At 44.8% G+C, this 24,499-nt stretch overlaps 1 protein-coding gene across 12 annotated transcripts in view; it reads right to left on the reverse strand.

The window, feature by feature from the left end:
* Positions 1-24,499, reverse strand: part of slc2a11b (solute carrier family 2 member 11b) — a 97,720-nt gene that overhangs the window by 26,361 nt on the left and 46,860 nt on the right. For all 12 annotated transcript variants that reach the window (XM_068055251.1, XM_068055254.1, XM_068055248.1 and 9 more), the window contains 2 exons: positions 23,474-23,622; positions 19,546-19,733 (listed from right to left, as the gene is read on the reverse strand). In XM_068055251.1, the coding sequence (XP_067911352.1) occupies positions 19,546-19,733; positions 23,474-23,622 (337 nt within the window). The remainder of the gene's footprint in view (positions 1-19,545; positions 19,734-23,473; positions 23,623-24,499) is intronic.

Genomic DNA, 24,499 nt, shown 5'->3' on the forward strand with positions numbered 1-24,499 from the left:
GGATGGTGCGTGACTTGGAGGGGAACTTGCAGGTGATGGTGTTCCCATGCGTTTGCTGCCCTGTCCTTCTAGGTAGAGCTTGTGGGTTTGGTGCCGTCAGAGGAGCCTTGGCAAGTTACTTGTAGATGGTACACACTGCTGCCATGGTATGCCACTGGTGGAGAGAGTGAACGTTTAAGGTGGTAAATGGGGTGCCATTCAAGCGGGCTGCTTTGTCTTGGATGGTGTCAAGCTTCTTGAGTGTTGTTGGAGCTGCACTTATGCAGGCAAGTGGAGAGTATTCCATCACACTCCTCATTTGTGCCTTGTGGTGAACAGGCTTTGCGGAGTAAGGAGGTGAGTTAATCACTGCAGAATTCCCAGCCTCTGACCTGCTCTTGTATCCACAATATTTATATGGCTGGTCCAGTTAACTTTCTGGTCAATGGTAACCCGCAGGATGTTGATAGTGGGGGATTCAGCGATCGTAATGCCATTGAATGTCAAGGAGAGATGGTTAGATTCTGTCTTGTTGCAGCTGGTTTCTGCCTGGCATTTGTGTGGTGCCATTTATCAGTCCAAGTCTGAATGCTGTCCAGGTCTTGTTGCATGTGCGCATGGGCTGCTTCAGTATCTGAGGAGTTACGAATGGTACTGAACACTGTGCAATCATCAATGAACATCCCCACTTCTGAACTTACGTTGGAGGGAAGGTCATTGATGAAGCAGCTGAAGATGGTTAGGCCTAGGACACTACCCTGCAGTGACGTCCTGAGGCTGAGATGATTGGCGTCCAACAACCACAGCCATCTTCCTTTGTGCTAGGTATGACTCCAACCAGTGGAGAGTTTTCCCCAATTTCTATTGACTTCAATTTTGCTAGGGCCCCTTGATGCCATACTAGGTCAAATGCTGCCTTGATGTCAAGGACAATCACTCTTACCTTACCTCTGGAGTTCAGCTCTTTCATCCACGTTTGGACCAAGGCTGTATTGAGGTCTGGATCTGAGGAGCCCTGGCGGAACGCAAACAGACTGTTGGTGAGCAGGCTATTGCTGAGTAACTGCCACTTGATAGCGCTATCGATGACACCGTCCGTCACTCTGCTGCTGATTGAGAGCAGACTGATAAGGTGGTAATTGGTCGGGTTAGATTTGTCCTGCTTTCTGTGTACAGGACATATCTGGGCAATACTTTCCACATTGTCAGGTAGATGCCAATGTTGTAGCTGTACTGGAACAGCTTGGCTAAGGGCATGGCTGGTTCTGGAGCACAAGTTTTCAGTACTACACCTGGATGTTGTCAGGGCCCATGGACTTTGCACTATCCAGAGTCTTCAGTCAAACCTTGATATCATGTGGAGTGAATCGAATTGTCTGAAGACTAGCACCTGTGATGGTGGGGACCGCAGGAGGAGTCTTAGTTGGGTCATCCACTCCGCACTACTGGCTGAAGGTGGTTGCAAATGCTTCAGCCATGTCTTTTGCACCAACGTGCTGTGCTCCCCCATCATTGAGGATGAGAATGTTTTGAAGCCTCCTCCTCCCGTTAGTTATTTAATTGTCCAGCACTGTTCACGACTCAATATGGCAGGACTGCAGAGCTTTGATCTGATCCATTAGTTATGTGATCCATTAGTTCGGTCTATAGCATGCTGCTTCCACTGTTCATCATTCATGCAATCGTGTGTTGTCGCTTCACCTGGTTGGCAGCTCATTTTTAAGTATACCTGGTGCTGTTCCTGGCATGCTCTCCGACACTCTTCATTGAACCAAGGTTGGTCTCCTGGCTTGATGGTAATGGTAGAGTGAGGGATATGCCTGCCATGAGGTTACAGATTGTGGCTGAATACAATTCTGCTGCTGCTGATGGTCCACTGCACCTCATGGATGCCCAGTTTTGAGCTGCTAGATCTGTTCTGAGTCTATCCCATTTAGTACGGTGGTCATGCCACACAATATAATGGAAGGTGTCCTTCGTATGAAGATGGGATTTCATCTTCACAAGGACTGTTGATGGTCACTCCTACTAATATTATCATGGACAGATGCATTTGCGACAGGTAGATTTGAGGACGAGGTCAAGTAGGTTTTTCCCTGTTCGTTCTCTCACTACCTGCCGCAAGCCCAGTCCGGCAGATAGGTCCTTCAGGACTCAGCCAGCTTAGTCAGAGTGGTGTTACTGAGCCACTCTTTGTGAAGAACATTGAAGTCCCCCACCCAGAGTACATTCTGTGCCCTTGCGGCCCTCAGTGCTTCTTTCAAGTGGTGCTCAACATGGAGGAGCACTGATTCATCAGTTGAGGGAGGGCAGTAGGTGGTAATCAGCAGGAGGTTTCCTTGCCCATGTTTGACCTGATGCCATGAGACTTCATGGGGTCTGGAGTCAATGTTGAGGACTCCCAGGGTCACTCCGTCCTGACTGTATACTACTGTGCCTCCACCTCTGATGAGTCTATCCTGTGGGTGAGACGGGACATAGCCAGGAATGGTCATGGAGGAGTCTGGGACTTTGGCTGAAAGGTATAATTCTGAGAGCATGACTATGTCTGGCTGTTGCTTGACTAGTCTGTGGGACAACTCTCCCAATTTTGGCGCAAATCCCAAGTTGTTGATGAGGAGAACATTGCAGGGTTTACTGTGCAGACTGTGCTTTTGTTGTTTCCGGTACCGAGGTTGATGCCGGGTGGTCCGTCTGGTTTCACTCTGTAACAGTTCTGATAAAGAGGGAGTTCCAGGATTTTGACCCAGCAACAAATGAAGGAATGGCGATATAGTTCCAAGGCAGGATGGGGTATGACTTAGAGGAGAACTTGGAGATGATGGTGTTCCTATGCATCTACTGCCCTTGTCCTTCTAGGTGGTAGAGGCCACAGATTTGGCAGGTACTGTCAAAGGAGCCTTGGCGAGTTGCTGCAATCATCTTGTAGATGGTACACACTGCTGCCACTGTGTGGCGGTGGTGGAGGAAGTGACTGTTTAAGGCAATGGATTGGATGCTGATGAAGTGGGCTGCTTTGTTTTGAACAGTGTTGAACTTTGAGTGTTGTTGAAGCTGCACTCCCAGACAAGTGGAGGGTATTCCATCACACCTGACGTGTCTTGTAGATGGTGGACAGGCTTTGTGAAGTTAGAACCAGTAATATTCACACCACACAAGTTCCAGGCAATGACCATCTCCAACAAGACAGAATCTAATCATCCCCATTCTCAATGATAGGGGAGCCCAGCTTGTCAGAAGAAAAGACAAGGCTGAAATACTTGCAACCATCTTCAGCCAGAAGTGCCAAGATAATCCATCTCAGCCTCCTCCTGAGGTTCCCACCATCATAGATGCCAGGCTTCAGAGAATTTGTTTCACTCCCTGAGATATCAAAATTCGGCTGAAGGCACTGGATACATCAAAGGCTATGGGCCCTGACAACATCTCTCTGTCGTACTGAAGACTTGTGCTCCAAAACTAGCAGCATCTTCAGCCAAGCTTTCCCAGCACTCATTCAATTTTCTGGCCAAGTTTTATACTGGCACCAAAAGTGCTCACCCGCTTATGGTTAATTATTACAATGGTGGCCTAAAGACATCATTTAGAAGATCCCACAATGGACCAGTGTTTACACTGCTCAGTTATCAACCTGCCGCAGAAAATGGCTGTCCAGGGTTCCTAAGGTGTGCTCTTTATAAAAGTGCACTTAAAGAGCTGCACAGCACCATTTATAACAGCATTTTAAGATGATTTCTGAGTCTGCCTTGTTTTTTCCCCTCATTTCTACTCAATTGGTCAGAAAGCTTTGTGCCAGCTGCTTGCTAGCCCATAATGTTGGGACAATGGGAATGCCCTTTAAGTACAATTGTTCTTATAAAGACAGAGGCACCAGAGGCAGACTGCACCCACCTTCCCTTCCATCCACATTTACAGGCAGTGAAACCCCTCCTTGGCAATGATCATACAGAGCTGGATACAAAAGGTTCTGGCACAGACAGCCAGACGCAGAGCTCTGCCATCAACTACAAGGGTACCCGGAGCTTGTCCTTATAGTGGCAGACACTCTCAGTAATACATGGTCACAGGAAGGGGTGTTCCGAAGGTCCTGTTTCAGTGCTGTATCTCTAAACTAAACAAAGCACTTGGCAATAGCAACAAGAACCAGCTCCCAGTCCGCTGGAGATCGTTTGAATACCTGCCTACTTAACTGGGCGTGTTTATTTGCCCTAAATGTCAACTATCGCACCTTGGAGTCACTAGCTGGAGAACGAGGGAACACAAATGGATTGGACCCCTTGGAAGACAAGACACTCCCAACAGTTTGTTTGCAGTGTGTAATTTGGGTTCTTCCTGCTGTATTTCAGATTGATCAATGTTTTCTGCAATGTGTAATCTGATCCATTGTCAGGCAAGAAGGCAGGTTTCAGAGCTGAACAGTATGTGGAAGGTGCAAATCATGTGAGAATGGTGATATAACAGAATAGGCAAAGTGGAGCTACAGTTAGCTTTGTGAAAATCCTCTGTTATCTGACCTGCAATTGTAATTAAATTAGTCCTTGGCTGGTAAAATAAAAAACTTAATACCCCAATTAGAGGCTTAGTTACTTCTTTGGAGTTTTGTTCTTGTCTCTTCTGGAGGGATAGAAATTAGAAGGAAGGGACCAATGTCAAGACTAGAACTTTAAGGCTGAAACATTCATTGAAATGGAAAACAAGAACTGCAAGTACTCAATAGCCTCTGGGTCTCAGTGGTGCTAATGCAGCAGCAAACTAGTAAGGATTATCCAAAGGGTGCATGTTTGTGGTTACGGATGCGAATAGGATGAAAGATTATTTCCACTGGTTCACTCCACTTGCAATAGGGAAGTGGCCCAGTGCACTGGACACAGCAAGTGTTCCAGGTAACATAAAGAAGTCCCATGCAGTTCCCTGAGCCATGACAATGCCATCTACCTATTAATATGGAGGGTCACCTAGAAAAGCAAGATAACTATCTTGGCCATGTACATATTAAAAGCAAAATACTGCGGATGCTGGAAATCTGAAATAAAAATACAAGGTGCTGGAAATACTCAGCAGGTCAGGCAGCAACTGTGGTGAGAGAAGCAGAGTTAATGTTTCAGGTCTATGACCTTTCATCAGAAATATAATAGGTTTTAAGCAAGTGAAGCGGGGCGGGGGGGGGGGGGGGGGATGTGGGTGGGGGAAGAGAACAAAAGGGAAGGTGTGTGATAGGACAGACGACCGGAGAAATTAACTGACAAGGAGGTCATGGGGCAAAGGCAAAGGGAGTGTGCTAATGGTGTGGTGAAAGACAAAACATTAGTGCAGAGGGAGTGTTAATGACAGAATAATGAACAGCTCTGTCCAAAAGCACAAACATGAGAAACCAAGTTTCTCACTGACCCAAAACGTTAACTCTGCTTCTCTTTTCACAGATGCTGCCAGACCTGCTGAGTGGTTCCAGCATTTCTTGTTTTTATTTCAGATTTCCAGCATCCGCAGTATTTTGCTTTTATTTTAAGGTAGGCACATGGTTTTAAAAAAAAGAGATAAAACAAAATCAAATAAAATAAATAGTAATAAAGAAGGGCCAGTCATGCTCTGAAATTATTGAACTTAATTTTCAGTCCGACAGGCTGTATCGTGCCTAATCGGAAAATGAGGTGCTGTTCCTCAAGCTTGCGTTAATGTTCACTGGAACACTGCAGCAAGCCCAGGACAGAGATGTGGGCATGGGAGCAGGGGTGTGTGTTGAAATGGCAAGCAACTGGAAGCATGGGGTCATGCCATGCTTGTGGACTAAGTGGAAGTTTTCCCATGTACAGCCTGCTCTGTCAACCTTCTCCAAATGAACAGTTGAGTGATAATTAAACTCAGGCAGTATCTGTGGAGAGAAAAATGGGTAAACATTTCAGGTTAATGTCCTTTCGCCAGAAAGTGAAACATTAACTCTTTCTGTAAAAGCTGCCTGATTTGCTGACTGTTTCCAGCATGTTATATCAACAATAAAATACTGCAGTTGCTGGAAATTTGAATCAGCAGAGTGATCAACAACAGTGCCATCAGGTAACATGCACACCACTGAGCTGTGCACCAATACTAACTTGGGCTTTTTGGGAAATCAACTCACTGCCATTCACGGTAAAGTCTGTGATCCAGGTCTAGGAGGGGAGGGAGGAGAGGGAGAGCATGGTGCAGGTATAAAGGGGTGGGATTGGAAAACGTGACAGAGCTAATCGAGGGGGAGGGGGAAGAACAGGGGAGCATATTTTCTGCCTCATCCATGCCTCCTTCAGACCTGGATCACATGCTTCACTCATCCCAGTTTGCTCATGCACCTGCTTGCCCAGACCCACTACTGCTTCCCCCCCAGCCCAGCACTGCTCCTCACCATACCCCACCCCTTTGAGTTCCAGATCGTCTCTTCCCACTCCCCTGAAATTCTCCATTCCCTCACCGAGTTCAAAACCATTGCCCCGTCCCCACCAGTTCCTGACCTTCTCTCCTCTATCTTTCCCCCCAACCCAATCCCCACACCGAGTTGAGGCCTTCTCGGGAGGAAATGTGGTTCAGGCCGCAGGCTCCAGGTGGGCCCATGTGCAACTGGTTCTGGTGAGGAGCAGGGACAGTCTCTGGGCTCAGCCCCCTTTCAGGTCTGCATGTACAGAAGGGCAGCTACTTAACTTAATTATATCGTGGACACAGAGAAAACAACTGAAATGTCAATGAATTGCTGGTTTGTATATGGAGGAGCCTACTGCTGGCCAGCAACTGTCCCAGAGGTGTTGTTCAAAAAGTTAAAAAGACTTTTATGTGAGATTGGCTGAGTGACAGGAAACAAAGAGTTGTAGTTAATGGATGTTTTTCGGGCTGGAGGAAGGTTTGTAGTGGAGTTCCCCAGCAATCAGTGTTGGGACCCTTGCTCTTCCTGATATATAATGACCCAGACCTTGATGTATGAGGTACAATTTTAAAGTTTGCAGATGATACGAAACTTGCAAATATTGTGAGCTGTGAGGAGGATAGTGTTGAACTTCAAAAGGACGTAGACAAGTTGGTGGAATGGGCAGACAGGTGACAGATGAACTTCAACGCAGAGAAATATGAAGTGATTGATTTTGGTAGGAAGAACATGGAGAGAAATACAGAATAAAGGGTACAATTCTAAAGGGGGCACTGGAGCAGACGCACCTCAGTGTATAAGTGCATAAGTCATTTAAGGTGGCAGGACAGGTTGAGAGAGCAGTTAATAAAGCATACAGTATCCTAGGCTTTATTAATAGGGGCATAGAGTACAAGAGCAAGGAAGTTATGTTGAACTTGTATGAGACACTAGTTCGGCCTCAGCTGGAGTATTGTGTCCAGTTCTGGGTGCCACACTTGAGGAAAAATGTGAGGGCATTGGAATGAGTGCAGAAGAAATTCACGAGAATGGTTCCAAAGATGAGGAATTTCAGTAATGAAGATAGATTGGAGAAGTTAGGACTGTTTTCTTTGGAGAAGAGAAGGCTGAGAGGAGATTTGATAGAGGTATTCAAAATCACGAGGGGTCTGGACAGAGTAGATAGAGAGAAACTGTTCCCACTCATGTAAGGATCGCGAACGAGAGGGCACAGATTTAAAGTATTTAAGAGAAGCAAAAGTGTCATGAGGAATTTCACGCAGCAAGAACGTGGTGGAGGCAGGTTCAGTTGAAGCATTCAAAGGGGAATTAGACAGTTATATGAAAAGGAAGAATGTGCAGGGTTATGGAGAGAAGGCAGGGGAATGGAACTGAGGGAGTTGCTCTTTCAGAGAGCCAGTGCGGACACGATGGGCTGAATGGCCTCCTTCAGTGCTGTAACAATTCTGTGATTCTGTGTAAAGCTGAGCAGCAGTTAGAAGTGAAAATGCTTCTATTCTGCCTTTTGCCTCCTGGCAGTGCCACCACACCTGGAATCTTCCCGACTGCTTTCCACCTTGCAGCTTCATGCCTTGATGCATGCTTACAGACTGCCAATGAAGCACAAAACCGGGTACAAGAGAAACCCATGCTACACTATAACAGTGCCCATCTTTAATAACTTTGAGTTCATTGTGAGTATATTATAACTTGCGTTATGGAGTTAGTTTAATGTAGACATTTGATTTCCAAAATTATGTATTTTTGGAATTCAGCTGGAGTTGTTTATTATTAAAGTAGCTCTAAATTGTCCATGAAGCCAATATGTTTTTAATTCTAATGTTAATTTTTCTACTGTATAATAAGTGATTGTTTTCTTTATAAAGCCATAGTTTGTGCCTGAAGTTTCTTTAGGAAGGAGACACCATGAAATTAAATATAAAATTAAACCTTGGAGATAAAAAGGCAATTCCCCAAATTAAAGTGTAAAATCACTGTGTCTTTTTTGTTCCTACTTCCCTCGAGTCCCTCTCCTTTGCTTCCTTCCAGGCAATGCTATCTGATGAGGGTGTTCTGGAGTAGGAGCAGCTCATTGCCATCTCTTGCCATTAAACAGGCTGATATTAACAGTCACTGTAATTACTATCAACAGTATTTGACCCAGATGTGGACACTTCTTTAAGTGATTGTATTCCTTCAAACATATCCATCACCCTTTCGAAGTAGAGCTTAAAAAGGTGTTGAGTGTGTGAGAGATTTCCCATTCTCCCCTTCCAGTGAACTCCAAATACCAGGTCTGGAAGCTCAAGATAAAGTAGGTTCAGCAGACGAATGGTCAGCCAGGTCACTAACACTGAATAACTCACACTTGGTGAATAGCTTACGCCAGCTGATTTTCTTACAGCAATTGATCTCAATTATCTATGTTTTATAGAATGCTGGTTAGACATTTACTTTTAATTTGTTTTATTGTTGAATCGATAGTAATTCATTTTTGTGCCATGATACTGAATGTGAGGTTGGAATAACAGGTGTGTGACTGTGGGTTAGACTTTAGGGTCTGAGTACCTGAACACAAATAGGAAAAGATGGTGGGAGAATCTCCTTCCCTAGAAAGAACCCACTGGAGTTTTCCTCCTTCCATTTTAATGGAAGAAAATCTGGCTGGATCGTCACTGGATTTTCCTTACTGCCCATTGCCCATGCAGTGCTCACCAGTGGGTGAAGACAAATATTTAGCCTAGCAAGTACTTAAAATGGTAAATGACAGCAAGGGCAGGATTTTGTGTGTTGGGTTGAGACATTGGGGTCAAATGCAGGTCTCGACCCTAGACTGTGTCTGGAGCGGCAACCTGACATGGATTTTGCCTGGATTGGCCAATTAGTGACTAGAGGGCACACTCATTGTCCAATTAAGGACAGCGGGTGGGCTCTCAAAGCTGAGAGTCAATAGAAGCCCCTCCAGCACTGAAGGAGCTGCAGCTTGCCATTGCAGGTCATGGAAAGAGGGGGCACCTTCATCTTAGTCACCACTCAGCACTTTTAAAACTACTGAAGTAAAAGATGGCCACTATTGCCAGGCCAACCCACAGGATGGTTTGTGGTTAGGTGGGCAGGGAGGGCCTCAAAGGCATCCTGGGGCATTGGCCCCTGGGTCTGCCGCCAGAAGGCTGCTTCCAGACAGCTGCCATGCTGCCAATGCGTCTGGGGGCCCGCAGGCAGACTGGAAAATACCAGTCGGCTCCTGGTCAATGGCCTTAATTGACCTTTTAATTACCCGCTTGTGGGCAGGTAGCTGTTCTGTCCCTAATCCAATCTCCAAGAAAACGGCCCAGGGCAGGATGCTGCCAGAAATTGGCACCCGACCAACGGCACAAAATTATGCACCTGTCTCCATTCCCACCGCCATATTTGGGCCAACATCCTGCTTCAGGTTGCATGCCAATTCTGCTGTATCTGATATAGAAGCAGAAAATGCTGGAAAAGCTCAGTGTTGTGGGACGACCTTAAGATGGGATCACCTTAAGAGCGGTAAGTGAAGATCACCAGAGGAAGTGATATCACATCATATATGGCCAGGTAGTTGTGGGTGTAGCCCGACAGAGTGAGATGTGTTTAGATTTGGCTCCTGCAGTAACTGTTCGTATATGTGTTCTCGTAAAGTTATTATAAAAATCCACATTTTCTTAATGTTACTTGTAGTCCTCTAATAGTTCACATAGTGAAGGAACAAGTAATGTTACAGGGTGGCAACGCTTGGGATATATTTTTTCTGAGACCACCAAATATTACATTGTGGCAACGTTTGATTTTTTCTGAAGAACACACTAAGTGGGAACAGAAAATAGCTAATTGCCTACCTGGAGTGACTGAAGATCCAGCTGGAGAGCAATTAGCAGGAGACCCCACAACACTGCAGTGAGCTAGGCTACAGATATGACCCTAGGAGGTGTTGAAACTTTGAATACAACAGAGGGCGGCACAGTGGCGCAGTGGTTAGCACCGCAGCCTCACAGCTCCAGGGACCCGGGTTCGATTCTGGGTACTGCCTGTGCGGAGTTTGCAAGTTCTCCCTGTGTCTGCGTGGGTTTCCTCCGGGTGCTCCGGTTTCCTCCCTCATGCCAAAGACTTGCAGGTTGATAGGTTAATTGGCCATTATAAATTGCCCCTAGTATAGGTAGGTGGTAGGGAAACATAGGGACAGGTGGGGATGTGGTAGGAACATGGGATTAGTGTAGGATTAGTATAAATGGGTGGTTGATGGTCGGCACAGACTCGGTGGGCCGAAGGGCCTGTTTCAGTGCTGTATCTCTAAACTATTTGCCAGGAGATCAGAGCTTTCGCCTAACCCGGCAATGGGTCAAAAAATTCGAAAAAGCAGTAGGTGCAGCCACTACTGTTTTATTTTCCCTTTAGTTTTGCTTTGTGGGTGGGGTCAAAGCTGAAAAGAAAGGGAAGAACTCAACAATGCCGCTGGAGGTCCACAGTGCAGTGAGAAAGCCTGGTTGTGACAGCTGCCGGTACTGCAAGCTGTAGCTGGCTAAAGAGGAAAAAAACTCTCTATTTTAAACAAAAACAAGCAGTCTTATTCTTAAAGGGGCAGGTCTTCAAAAAGCAAATCTGTCTAAACAAGAAAAAAAGTGTGCCTGTGAAACGAAAACCTGTGGAAAAAGTCGTGTATTTATTTTAAAAAAGCAGGATCATTAAGACAATGACTTTCAGATATTCAGTTACAGGTTGGAAGGCACAGGACATAGCATCTGAATTTAAACTGTTTTGACAGCAAATGGAACTGTGTTTCCCGGATCAAGAAGTGAGCTAATCAGAGAAACAAGTTACCAAAATTAAGATCACACTGGGCAACGAGGGCCTGAAATGGATCAATACATCAGGATTGTCAGCTGAGGATTAGAAGGACCCTAACAAGCTATGGAATTCCTGGAGCAGCAACTCAAGGTGAAGGTAAATTTCTTAGTACATAGGCTTGAGCTTCTGACCTACCAGCAAAGGCAAGATGAGTCCATTCACCAGTTTGTTGCAAGGTGCTGAAACAAAGCTCAAGAATGCAACTTTGCAGATATCAAATTGTCAGAACAGATTATAGAGCTAGTAATTGTGTCCACCCCACTGGAGGCCTTTCAAAAACACCTTAGAAAAGAAGAAAGGACACACCATAGATGCACTACTCGATGATGGAAGGAAATTTGAAGCCATCATACGAATGTCCTTTAGGGAAGGAAATCTGCCATCCTTACCTGGTCTGGCCTATATGTGATCCCAGAACCACAGCAATGTGGTTGACTCTTAAGATGCCCTTTGAAATGGCCTAGCAAGCCACTCAGTTCAAAAGCAATTATGGATGGGCAATAAGTGCTGGCCCAGCCAGCGACGCCCACATACAAATAAAAAGAAAAGTCATGGCTGAGTGCTAACAGTTGCAAGTGTTGGGGTTGCTACAACAATTGGTATGGTAACCTAGACTCAGAAGTCTGCTAAGCCTTGTGGCAAATGTGGCCTGACTCATCCAATTCGCAGTTGTCCAGTGTGCCAGGACCAGTGCAAAGCTTGTGGCGTGTAGTGTTTGAAAACATTGGGCAAGGCAGTGCAGAAGGCAGAGCTCAGAAACTGCACACAGGACTAGTGGCAGATCACATGCAGACAGAACGTCTGTAAGACAGGATGGCAAACACAATAAAAGGTATGCCAACACACAACAGAAGCCCAAGCAGGTACATCAGGTCAGCAGAGAGACAGATTGTCAGGAGGACATGGATGAAGAATGCACTTGTGTGAACAGCGAACTAGTATTCCATAAAGTTAAATTAGATCAACATGTCAATGCTATTGCGCAATCTGAGGCATTTGCCATGATTGGGGTTAGATATTCGCAGAAGAATGGCAAGCATAAGCTTTTGGTTTTGTGAAAGGGAAATCATGTTTAACCAATTTATTGGAGTTCTTTGAGGGAGTTATATGTGCTGTGGATAAAAGGGAACCGGTGGATGTATTGTACTTAGATTTCCAGAAGGCATTTGATAAAGGTGCCACATCAAAGGTGATTGCAGAAAATAAAAGCTCATGGTGTAGGGTGTAACATATTGGCATGGGTAGAAGATTGGTTAGCTAACAGGAAACAGAGAGTAGACATAAATGGGTCATTTTCTGGTTGGCAAGATGTAATGAATGGTGTGCCACAGGGATCTGTGCTGGGGCCTCAATGTTTTACAATTTATATAAATGACTTAGATGAAGGGACCGAACATATGGTTGCAAAAATTTGCTGATGACACAAAGATAGGTAGGAAAGTAACTTGTGAAGAGGACATAAGGAGGCTACAAAGTGATATAGATAGATTAAGTGAGTGGGCAAAGAGCTGGCAAATAATGAGTATAATGTGAGAAAGTGGGAAATTGTCCACTTTGGCAGGAAGAATAAAAATGAAGCATATTATCTGAATGGTGAGAAATTGCAGAGCTCTGAGATGCAGAGGAATCTGGGTGTCCTAGTGCATGAATCACAAAAGGTTAGTATGTAGGTACAGCATGTAATTAGGAAAGCTAATAGAATATTATCGTTTATTGCACGAGGAATTGAGTACAAAAGTAGGAAGGTTATGCTTCAGCTATACAGGGCGTTGGTGACACCACATCTGGAGTACTGTGTACAGTACTGGTCTCCTTATTTAAGGAAGGATGTAAATGCGTTGGAAGCAGTACAGAGAAGGTTTACTAGATTAATACCTGGAATGGGCGGGCTGTCTTATGAGGAAAGGTTGAACATACAAGGCTTATATCCACTGGAATTTAGAAGAGTAAGAGGCGACTTGATTGAAGCATATAAGATCCTGAGGGGTCTTGACAGGGTGGACGTGGAAAGGATGTTTCCTCTTGTCGGAGAATCTACAACTAGGGGTCACTGTTTGAAAATAAGGTGCCGCCCATTTAAGACAGAGATGAGGAGAATTTTTTTCTCTGAGGGTTGTGTGTCTTTGGAATTCTCTTCATCAAAAGACAGTGGAAGCAGAGTCTTTGAATATTTTTAAGGCAGAAGGAGATAGATTCTTGATAAGCAAGGCGGTGGAAGGTTATCAGAGGTAAGTGAAAATGTGGAGTAATCAGTTCAGCCATGAACTTATTGAATGACGGGGCAGGCTTGAAGGGCCGAGTAGCCTACTCCTGCTCCTAATTCATATGTTCATAAGAGTGCAAACTGACACCAGAGCAAGTGCAAATATTCTACCCATCCGTACACTGAAGGACATGTATTTAAAGAAATGGGAATCTATGGTATGACGCACCATGGCTAGGCTGACTGCCTACAATGGTTCTCCAATCAAGTGCATTGGAACAATAACCTTGCAGTGCAGCTATGGGAGCTCCAAATGGCTACCGCAAATGTTTGATATTGTAGACACAACTGGACCAGCTGTTGCAGGACCTCCAGTATGCCAAGATTTACGAATCGTCACAATACATGAGGTGAGCACCACACTGAAAGGTACATAACGTTGCAACACAGAGTGCATTGAGTCGGTTAGAGACCTGAAACTACTTTACCCAGACAGGTTTGATGCAATCGGTGATTTCAAGGGTGATGCCATATTGCAAGTTAGGGAGGATGCAGTTCCTACTATCGACGCACCAAGGAAGTGCAGCGTGCACATTCAAGAGAAGCTTAAAGTGAAGCTGGATGAGATGGAGCGCAATGGAGTCATCCGCCGAGTGTACCAGCATTCTGATTGGTGCAGCTCCATTACCTGCGTTCTGAAGAAAGCTATATTCCACCACAGGAATATACCCAGACCCAGGTAAGATTGAAGATGTCAGAGCCATGCCAACTCCTCAGGACCGGGATGGCCTACAATGGTGTCAAGGGTTGTTCAACCTTTTGGCCCCATTCATCCCCAAATTCTCTGAGCAAGCAGCACTGCGTAGAGAACTGCTATGTAAAGATACCCCTTATTTGTGGCAGGAAGGCCACCAGCAGGTGTTGGAGTCTTCTGTAGTTCTGTCAGTTAGCTCTGTCAAGTCAAGTCAGCGTATTACGACCCGACCAAAGAGATCACGCTTGAGGTCGACGCGTCCTAGAAAGGATCAGGCGCCTGAATCAAGCAGGAAGGGAACCCAGTCGCTGTTGCCTTGAAGAGTTTGTGGCAAACCCAATCCAATTACTCCAACATCGAATGTGAAACCTTAGCCCTGGCTTTTGGTATCATTAGATTTCACACTTAATTGCTCGGAGAACATTTTACCATGGACATTGACCACAAGCCATTTGAAACTGTCATGAAGACCCCACATGTCAAGAATGAGGCATATTAATTTTGTCATACGAACATTAATTTTAAACTGTTGCTGGAATGATGAAAGAGGTTAGCAGTGGCTGGAAAACATTTGCATACTAAGAGACTGTGCCCAGAGACAATAGAACGGCTCCCTGGTCCAATTAACCCAAATGGATTTTGATCACCAGACATTGAATGTGTAAGAAAGCCAGCATTCCAGGGTGCCTGCTAAGATGGAGAATCCACAATTGCGGGAGTTTGTTAGAACAGTTAGTCACATGACTAACCTACTAGCCCAGGTTTTGTTGGAACTGCTCGCAGACCAGTTTGGGTCAAATTGCAACTGAAGGGGCGGCACAGTGGTTAGCACTGCAGCCTCACAGCTCCAGCAACCCAGGTTCAGTTCTGGGTACTGCCTGTGCAGAGTTTGCAAGTTCTCCCTGTGACTGCGTGGGTTTCCGCCGGGTGCTCCGGTTTCCTCCCACAGCCAAAAGACTTGCAGGCTGATAGGTAAATTGGCCATTGTAAATTGCCCCTAGTGTAGGTAGGTGGTAGGAGAATAGAGGGGATGTGGTAGGGAATATGGGGTTAAATGTAGGATTAGTATAAATGGGTGGTTGTTGGTCAGCACAGACTCGGTGGGCCAAAGGGCCTGTTTCAGTGCTGTATCTCTAAAAAAAAAACTAGGAAGATGAGAGCCTCTCTCTCACGAATCTCTGGATCCACTGAAGTCACTTAAACCTCAACTGAAACAAGTTTTAAAGTGTGCAGTGGGCCCCAACGAAATGGCAAGAGTTGCCTGCAATCAAAAACTTTACCTCGAACTCAAAGGACAGTAAACAAATCCCAGCTATTGTCTCAAACTTTTCCCCTTTACTCTTTCTACTTTTCTGTCTCAATCTGCGTGTGTGTTTATCGCATATGCATGCTAGCGTGGTCGCGTCGCGCATTCGTAGTCATTAACCGAATTAGGGTTTACGGTTAATAAACTTCCACTTTTCTTGTTTAAACCCAAGAAAATCTGTCTGGTTGATTTCTTTGCCTTACAATTGGAGGCAGTGAACAAGGATTCACTGAGGGGGGAGCTAAAACAGTGTTTTTAAAGTTAAACCTTGTTACGGTTGAACCAGCCAAAGGCTGAGAGAGAACCCCTAGACCCCTTTCTCAACTGGTCGTAACAGAAATTTGGGGGCTTGTCTGGGATTCGATCCATAGACAAATGAGAAACTGGAAGTGGGAAGTGGAATTGATCCCAATCAAAAAAAAAGAAAAAAGATTTCAATACACTTTTTCTTGTGGTTATGTGTGATTGCATACTAACATTTCTGCAACTGAAGCTAGTAGCTCTCCAAGCCAGGGTGAAGTAACTTGGGATAAATTAAAAGCACTGTCTATGGAGGAGTTGAGGAAAATGACTGAGCAGTGTGGGATCACTGTCCGTGCCAAGGCTAGGAAGTCTGAAATCCTAAGACTAGTGGCCAACCATTTTTCCCTTATCTGAAGTAGCAGAAACAGGGTTAGAAATAGACTCCGACAGGGTATTGCTAGCAAAGATAGTATTGGAACAGAGGAAACTTAAATTAGAAGACAGGAAAAGGGAGAGAGCAAGAGCCTTTCAGAAGTAGCATGAAGAAAAAGAGGAGAAAGAAAAAAAGAGAGGGAGGAGAGAGAAAGAGAAAGAGACTTCCAGAAGGAATGCAAAGAGAGAGAGCTGAGGCAGCTTGAGTTAACTAGGGAGCGACAGGGTACCCTCAGTGAAAGCATGGCCAATGTGGAACAGTGTAATTCAGGGTTTGGTACAGAATTGTTAAAACTTTCCCAATTGATTTCAAAATTCAATGAGGGAGTTGTGGCAGCATTTTTTGTATCTTTGGAAAAACTGGCAAGGTAGTCAAAGTGGCCAGCTGAGACTTGGACTCTGCTACTACAAAGCAAGCTAACCGGAAAAGCCCATGAGTTTTATTTCATAGGGGCAACCCCTTAAATGATTTGGAGTCGGGTTTGGCAGCCAGTTATTGGCTGCGGGGATGGGAACAGAGGTGGGCCAGATGAAGTGTGGGCCTGATTTAAAAGGAGCAAGCGGAAGATTGCCGTTGAGCCTTCGCCTGGACTGCAGTGTCTCATGATGTCACTGGAAAGCCAAAGGCCTGTTGCCTGGGGCAGGGCAGCCCCTCGGTTCAGACAACGGCAGTGAAGTGATACTGGAGGCCGTGAGGGAGAGGAGGGAGGTCATCTTCCCAGAGGGTGGCAGAAGCAGACCACCCATACAGACAGAGCAGGTCTAAGTAGAGATAGAAGCCACTATCAGCTGCAGAAGTGTTGCTAGACGATCCTGGATTCAGTGTTGGAAGAGATTCCATGACCTCATACACTCTGGCAAGGTGAGTACAACCCTCAGGACAGACCTCTGGGCTTGCTCCCTCCAGCAGACAGGACACCTGAGGAGGCTCTGGGCGCATGCTGCTCCTGAACATGGGAGTGGTGTGCGCTCAGGACACTCACTCACCCCTCAGAATGGCTCATAGCCATAGATTGCAAAACATTCAGCTTCTAAAGGACAGAGGCAGATGTGACTGGCCACAGAGGATAGAAGTGCCTCATCTCGCTTTGTTTTTGTCCTTGCAGGAAAAATGATAACATAATGCCCAGCAAAGGGTGCAAACATGCGGAGGTTGCTGTACTTCCAGAAGATGACACCAATGGAAGGCCGAGCATTGGAGATAGTCAGGATCGCGAATGAAGAGGAAGTCAGCCCTGGTGAAATGGGAACTCATGGTGGAGATGGTAATGACAGAGGGAAAAGCACTCATTAAGTGGGTGTAGTGGACATCATTCCATCTGAAACAGAGTTGCGTTGGGCAGCCTCAGCACTGCAGTGACTTCTGCTCTCCTAGGCTATCTCTCATGATTTCTTCTTATGTCTCCCATATGTTAGCCGATCTGTGGAGCGACGGGATTGAATGAACAGTGCGTTGGTCCCACCACAATCAGAATCGTATATTTTGATTGGGGGCTTTGATAGGAGTGGTCGTAATACTAGAATGCAAGAAAAGCGGTATGAAGGAGATCAAGAGTTCGTACACGGTGAGGGCAAAGGCTCTGAGCAGATGTGCAGCCCTCAATGATAGTAAGAGTTTAGATGTTCCAGGCTGCATCTTCAATGGATGTGTTAGCAGAGGCACCTCAGAGTGACTTGCATCCCATACTCTTCATCCTGAGTCATAAGGACTCAACTGAATCATTCCTGAATCAAATGATCCCTGACATTCATGGCACCCTGACGAGACGTTCATGCCCAAGCCTGCCTAGCCACCTACTTGTGCAGGCAGAGCACCTGTCCTAGTGAGCAGATGACTTCCGTTATATTGCCTCTGTATCAGGCTCTTGTAGAAGGGTGAGTAGCCATCTCTTCAAGAGATATCCCCTAGGATCCATCCATGGACTTTGGAGGGTTGAGTGAAGATCTGCAGCAGCCTGCACTGCCAGAGGATGAAGTAGTCATGGCAGCTGCCGGGAAATCAAGCACACACATGGAGGAAACTACCAGCTGAACGTTGAGGGAGCGGAAGCTTTCCTGTTCATGGATCTCACTGGCCGGTCACTGCGTGTCTTGATGGCCACATGGGTACAATCAATGATGCCCTACAATCAATGATGCCCTGCACCTGAAGGAATCCAGCGAAGGCAGTGAAACCCACTGTCCTCTGTCCCTGCAAGGCCTCACCTGTTGTGAAATGAATGTATTGTCCAGCTCTCGCAAAGTGAACATTAGTGACCTGCGGGATGAAGCGGTGTGCTGCCCTTTGTGAGATGCCACCAAGATCCGCAGCAGATCCTTGGAAGGAGCTGGGGAGAAGTAGTTCAAGGCCACAGTGACTTTGACAACTACTGGCAGGGCATGGCAAGCAGTGCTGAGGTGTAAGGTCTTCGACGACAAGGTCACAGATGTCTGTCAGCATCTTCCTGGAGTCGTAGTCTCCTGTGGCACTGGGTCTTGATCATCTCTAAGTAGCTCCTTCTTGGGGAGTAGATCCTATGTGGAGGGTATGGCCTCCATGTCCTTCATCTCTCTCCTTTACCCTCCCCCTCACTGATGCCCAGGGTGCCACCGTTCCTGCAGAGGGCATTGCTCCTCATTGCCGCTGGACCCAAAACATGAGAGTCGTGCCTCCGTTGCCAGCTGCTGCCTTCCTTGTGCTCAGTTGGTTGCCCAGTTGTCCTTGGCTGTCTTGGCCCCTACTCTTCTGCCCCCCATGATGCCAGGAGGCGATGACCCCCTGCACTGCCCGGGCACTGACTGCCCACTCTCCCTGCCACCTGCACAGTGCCAAGGGTATCTGTTTCCTAATGGTTGAGCCCCCTCTGTGCCACTGAAACTTATATGGCCCATGCACCCCCCTGAAACTCTCAACTCCCCCTTTAGTGAACTCTTAATGAGCTTTTCAAGCACTTCAATCAGGAATTAGGCCAACGCTGGGAACGGAGTCAGGAATCTGGCTGGCGCCGATATTTCTGGACCCCTTCTGCCTCAGTTCCTGCACCTGAAAATTCAGCCCACATGTAGTTTCTGTTCATTTTTTTTATATAATGAACAATCAGTGCCACCCCATTAGAAGTGAATAAATCCCAACAGGAACCTGAAATTATGTGTCAATAAAGCCCATGCCACAGGCCGTGTAGTTACAGACCAAATTTAATTGTATGATGTAGGAACATGTGGCGATTTCAGAACATTTCTCCATTTCTACTTCATCATTTACAAAATGAAACAATCACTGAAGATCACTTTTAGTAACTTTAAACTCTGGAATGCATCCATGAAAATCTCAAATGTTTGGTGTTCGCAGAGTTAATATTAACACTTGTAATAAGATGTAGCAAATTACTCTGTGATAATCTGACTTTCACACTTACGACATTGATCCCACTAAGTTGCTGACCCATGTTCATTATCACAACAGTGCTCAGCTGCCATCGAGTCGAGCGATCTGAGAGAAGTTCCCACAGTCGCTTTGACTGCTGCTCTTGTATCGCCACATTTTCCTTCTCCATATCCTCCAATTCACTTAAGTAGGAGTTAACACCATGGAATCTCCTGAGAGCTGGGAGAGAGAAAGACTCGGTTTTCATTTTGCAAACGGACCTCATAATAGCTTAAAGGTAAAGGGTGGCCCTTTAAAGTTGACCATGCACTCAGTTCTCTAAAAAGACATTGCAGGTAATCAATCACAACAGATGATCTGATTGTCTGATACTCACATGCTAGGTAGTGTTAAATTGCATTAGGAAAGAAAGTACTAGCATTGAAATAGCACCTTTCAAGACCTCAGGATCATGTCCCAAAGCACTCTACAGCTCGTGAAGTAGTTTTGAAGTGGAGGCATTGTTGTAATGTGGAAAAAACAGCTAGATCTCAAACAGCAATGTGATACTGAGCAGATAACTTCTTGTTAGTGATTTTGGTTAAGCGATAAATGTTGGCCAGGACACTGGGAGAACTCCCTTGCTCTTCTTATAGTATCATGGGATCTTATGTCTCACCTGAAAGACCATACCTCTGACAGTGCAGCGCTCCCTTTGATCTGCACTGAGCTGTCAGCCTAGATTTTGCGCTCAAGTCTCTAGAGTAAGACATCAAACCACAACCTTCTGACTCAGAGGGAAGGGTGCACCCGCTCAGCCAAGGATGACACCAAAATGACCAATAACATTTAAATTGCATCGTGAAATTGGATTGCATCAGAATGTACAAAGGTTGAAGTATACAGCGGAGCTGGATTGCATTTGTTAAAATTAGTCTTCTGAATTATACCGAAGAAAGCGCGACTACCAAGTGAAGCAGTGCAGCATTAAGTGAGGCTGCACGCTGCTGAATGATTTTGTATTGTACAGATTGAGCTTAGACTGTGTTGAGTGATGCAGGCTGTGTCACGTGCTTATGGACTGTACTGAAGGAGGTTAGATTGTATCCAGTGGAAGCTGTAATATACTGAGAGGTGTTAGATTATGTCTAGTGGAATGGAATTATACCAAGTGAAGTTACATTGTTTAGAGTAGGATTAGACCGTGATGTGAAAAACTGGGCCAAATGATCAAAGAATTAAGAACAGAAGAACATAAGGAATGGGAGCAGGAGTAGACCATACGGCCCGTCGAGCCTGCTCTGTCATTCAATATGGCTGACCTTCGGCTTCGACTCCACTTTCTCGCCTACTCCCCATATCCCTTGATTCCCTGAGAGATGAAAAATCTATCTCAGCCTTAAATATATTCAATGAAGGAGCATCCACAAACTTCTGAGGTAGAGAATTCCAAAGATTCACAGCCCTTTGAGAGATGAAATTTCTCATCACAGTCCTAAATTATTGTCCCCTTATCTTGAGACTGTTCCCCCATGTTCTGGATTCCCCAGCCAGGCGAAACAACCTCAGTGTCTACCCAATCAAGCCCCTTCAGAATCTTGTACATTTCACTGAGATCATTTCTTATTCTTCTAAACTCCAGAGAATATAGACCCAATTCACTCAGCCTCTCAACATAGGACAACCTGCTCATCCCAGGGACCAATCTGGTGAACCTTTGCTGTGTACTGCCTCCAATGCAAGTATATCTTTCCTTAAATATGGAGACAAAAACTGCGCACAGTATTCCAGCTATGGTCTCACCGAAGCCCTGTACAATTGTAGCAAGACATCCTTATTCTTGTACTCCAATCCCCTTGCAATAAAGGCCAACATGCCATTTGCCTTCCTAATTGCTTGCTGCACCTGCATGTTAACTTTGTGTTCCTTGTACAAGTAAACCCAAGTTCCACTGAATGTCAACATTTATAGGTTTCTCACCTTTTAAAAAATATTCTGTTTTTCTGTTCTGATTACCAAAGTGAGTAACCTCACACTTCCCCACATTATGCTCCATCTGCCACTTTGTTGCCCACTCACTTAATCTGTCTATATCTCTTTGCAGCCTCTTTGTGTCCTCCATACATTCCCACCTAGCTTTATATCAGCAAACTTAGATACATTACTCTTGGTCTCTTCGTCTAAGTCATTAATATAAATTGTAAATAGCTGAGGCCTGATCCTTGTGGCACTTCACTAGTCACAGCCTGTCAAATTGAAAATGTTCCATTTATAGCTACTGTTTGCTTCCTATCTGTTAACCAGTCCTCTATCCATGCTAATGTATTACCTCCAACTCCATAATCTTGCCAATTAACCTTTTGAGTGGCATCTTATTGAATGCCTTTTGGATATCCAAGTATACTACATCTACTGGTTCCCCTTTATCTACCCTACTAGTTACATCCTAAAAAAACTCTAATAAATTAGTCAAACACTATTTCCCTTTCGTAAAACCAAGTTGACTTGTTCTAATCATACTACGATTTTCTAAGTGCATTAAGACTTCCTTAATAATACATTCTAGCATGTTCCTTCCGACTGATGTCAGGCTAACTGGCCTGCAGTTCCCGGTTTTCTCTCTTCCTCCTTTCTTGAATAGTGGTGTTACATTTGCAACTTCCAATCTGCTGGGACTGTTCCAGAATCCAGGGAATTTTGGAAAATCATAACTCGCGCATTCACTATCTCTGCAGCTATCTCCTTTGGAACCCTAGGATGTAGGTGATCAGGTCCTGGGGATTTGTCAGATTTTAGTCCCACAAGCTTCTCCAATACTTTTCCTCTGCTGATACTAATTACCTTAATTTCCTCACTCATTTCAGCCCCTAGGTTACCCTCTATTTCTGGTATGTAACTTGCGTCTTCTACTGTGAAGACAGACATAAAATATTTGTTCAATGTTTCTGCCATTTTCTCATTCCCCAGGATCATTTCTCCTGTCTCTTCCTCTAAGGGATCAACGTTTATTTTAGCTACTCTCTTCCTTTTTATATGCTTGTAAAAGCTCTTATAATGTGTTTATATTCCTAGCTAGTTTACTTTCATTTATTTTTCCCTTTTTATCAACTTTTTGGTGACCCATTACTGGTATCTATAAAACTCCCAATCCTCAGACTTACTACTATTCTTTGCAAGATCATAAGCCTCTTTTAATTTAATACTATTCTTAACCTCCTTAGCAAGGCTGAAATGGAACTTTCTTGAGTTTTTGTTTTTCAATGCAATATGTTTTTGTTGAACATTTTGATTATTTCTTGAAATGTTTCCCACTGTTTATTTACCGCCATACTTTTTAGGCTATTTACCCAATCAACCTTATCCAGCCCTTCCCTCAAAGCTATGTAATTGGCTTTGTTTAAATTTAAGATTCTTGTTTGTGATTGGAGTATATCGCTTTCAAACTTAACATGGAATTCAACTGTATTATGATCACTATTTCCTAGTGGTTCATTTACTATGAGATTACTAATTAACCTTGCCTCAGCGCACAATACTAGATCTAAAATAGCCTTATTCCCAATTGGCTCCACAAGGTATTGCTCCAGGAAACTGTCACAAAGGCATTCTACAAATTTATCTTCCAGACTACCTTTGCCAATTTGATTGGTCCAGTCTATATAATGATCAAACTCACCTGCAATTATTACATTGCCTTTGTTACAATGTCCATTATTTCTTGTATAATGCTCTATCCAATGGTATAATTACTGCTAGGGGGCCTATAAACTACTCACATCAATGTATTCTGAATCTTGCTATTTCTAATCTCCACCCATACTGATTCTACTTCCTGATCTTCTGAGCCAAGATGCTTTCTCACCAATGCCCTTACGTCATCCTTTACTTCTGGAGCTACCCCCTCCTCCTTTTCCATTCAAAATGTTGTGTACGCTGGAATATTTATTTCCCAAACTTCTTCAAACAGGAACAGTACTTACCATGGTGGGCTCTCATTTCCTCTCTTTTATTGATGAAGAGGTACCTGGGACTCTCAGGGAACCATGGTAACAGTAGAAGCTGGAGTATAGCAGGAATGCAGCTGCTGCAGAGCAGGATGTGCCAGTACTCCTCCCTGCCCAGCAACTCCCTACAATCAGCAGAGACAACAACCAAAATAAAAGCAGTTATAGTACACTAGCGTAAACTTATTCAGTGATTTACAGCCAAATTGCTTTATTCATTTCATATTTGAATATGGTTAAGCAACGTGCTTCATGGAGACTCAGTAGTATCCATTAAAGTTTTGGATTTTTACATTAGATATTTCATTCAGGTTCAGCATCACTGGCCACTCTCATAAGCGGAACTTTATTCCCTGAGGAACTGGAATGTATTCTCACCTATGTGGGAGGGTTAAACATACAAGTCTTGAATAACCCATTGGAACCTATCACCATGCCTTCAAAAGGCTAATTGAATATGCATTCAGACCGAAGCTCAGATTTTAAATTATTTTAAAATAGAACAGGTAGATGAATATTCAGTACAAAATGGTACGTTACAGTAATCACAAACTATACTGTTCTCCTAAAGAAATTAAAATAAGTTGACAAGAGGAGGCTGCAGGGTGACCTGATAGAATTTATTTATTTAGAGATACAGCACTGAAACAGGCCCTTCGGCCCACCGAGTCTGTGCCGACCATCAACCACCCATTTATACTAATCCTGCATTAATCACATTACCCTCTCACATCCCCACCTTCCCTCAATTCCCCTACCACCTACCTATACTAGGAGCAATTTATAATGGCCAACTTACCTATCAACCTGCAAGTCTTTGGCTGTGGGAGGAAACCGGAGCACCCGGCAAAAACCCACACGGTCACAGGGAGAACTTGCAAACTCTGCACAAGCAGTACCCAGAACCGAACCCGGGTCGCTGGAGCTGTGAGGCTGCGGTGCTAACCACTATAGGAACATATGAACAGGATGAGGCCATTTAGCCCCAAGCCTGTTCCACCA

This window comes from Heterodontus francisci, chromosome 23, assembly GCF_036365525.1.
Source record: "Heterodontus francisci isolate sHetFra1 chromosome 23, sHetFra1.hap1, whole genome shotgun sequence".
NCBI lineage: Eukaryota > Metazoa > Chordata > Chondrichthyes > Heterodontiformes > Heterodontidae > Heterodontus > Heterodontus francisci.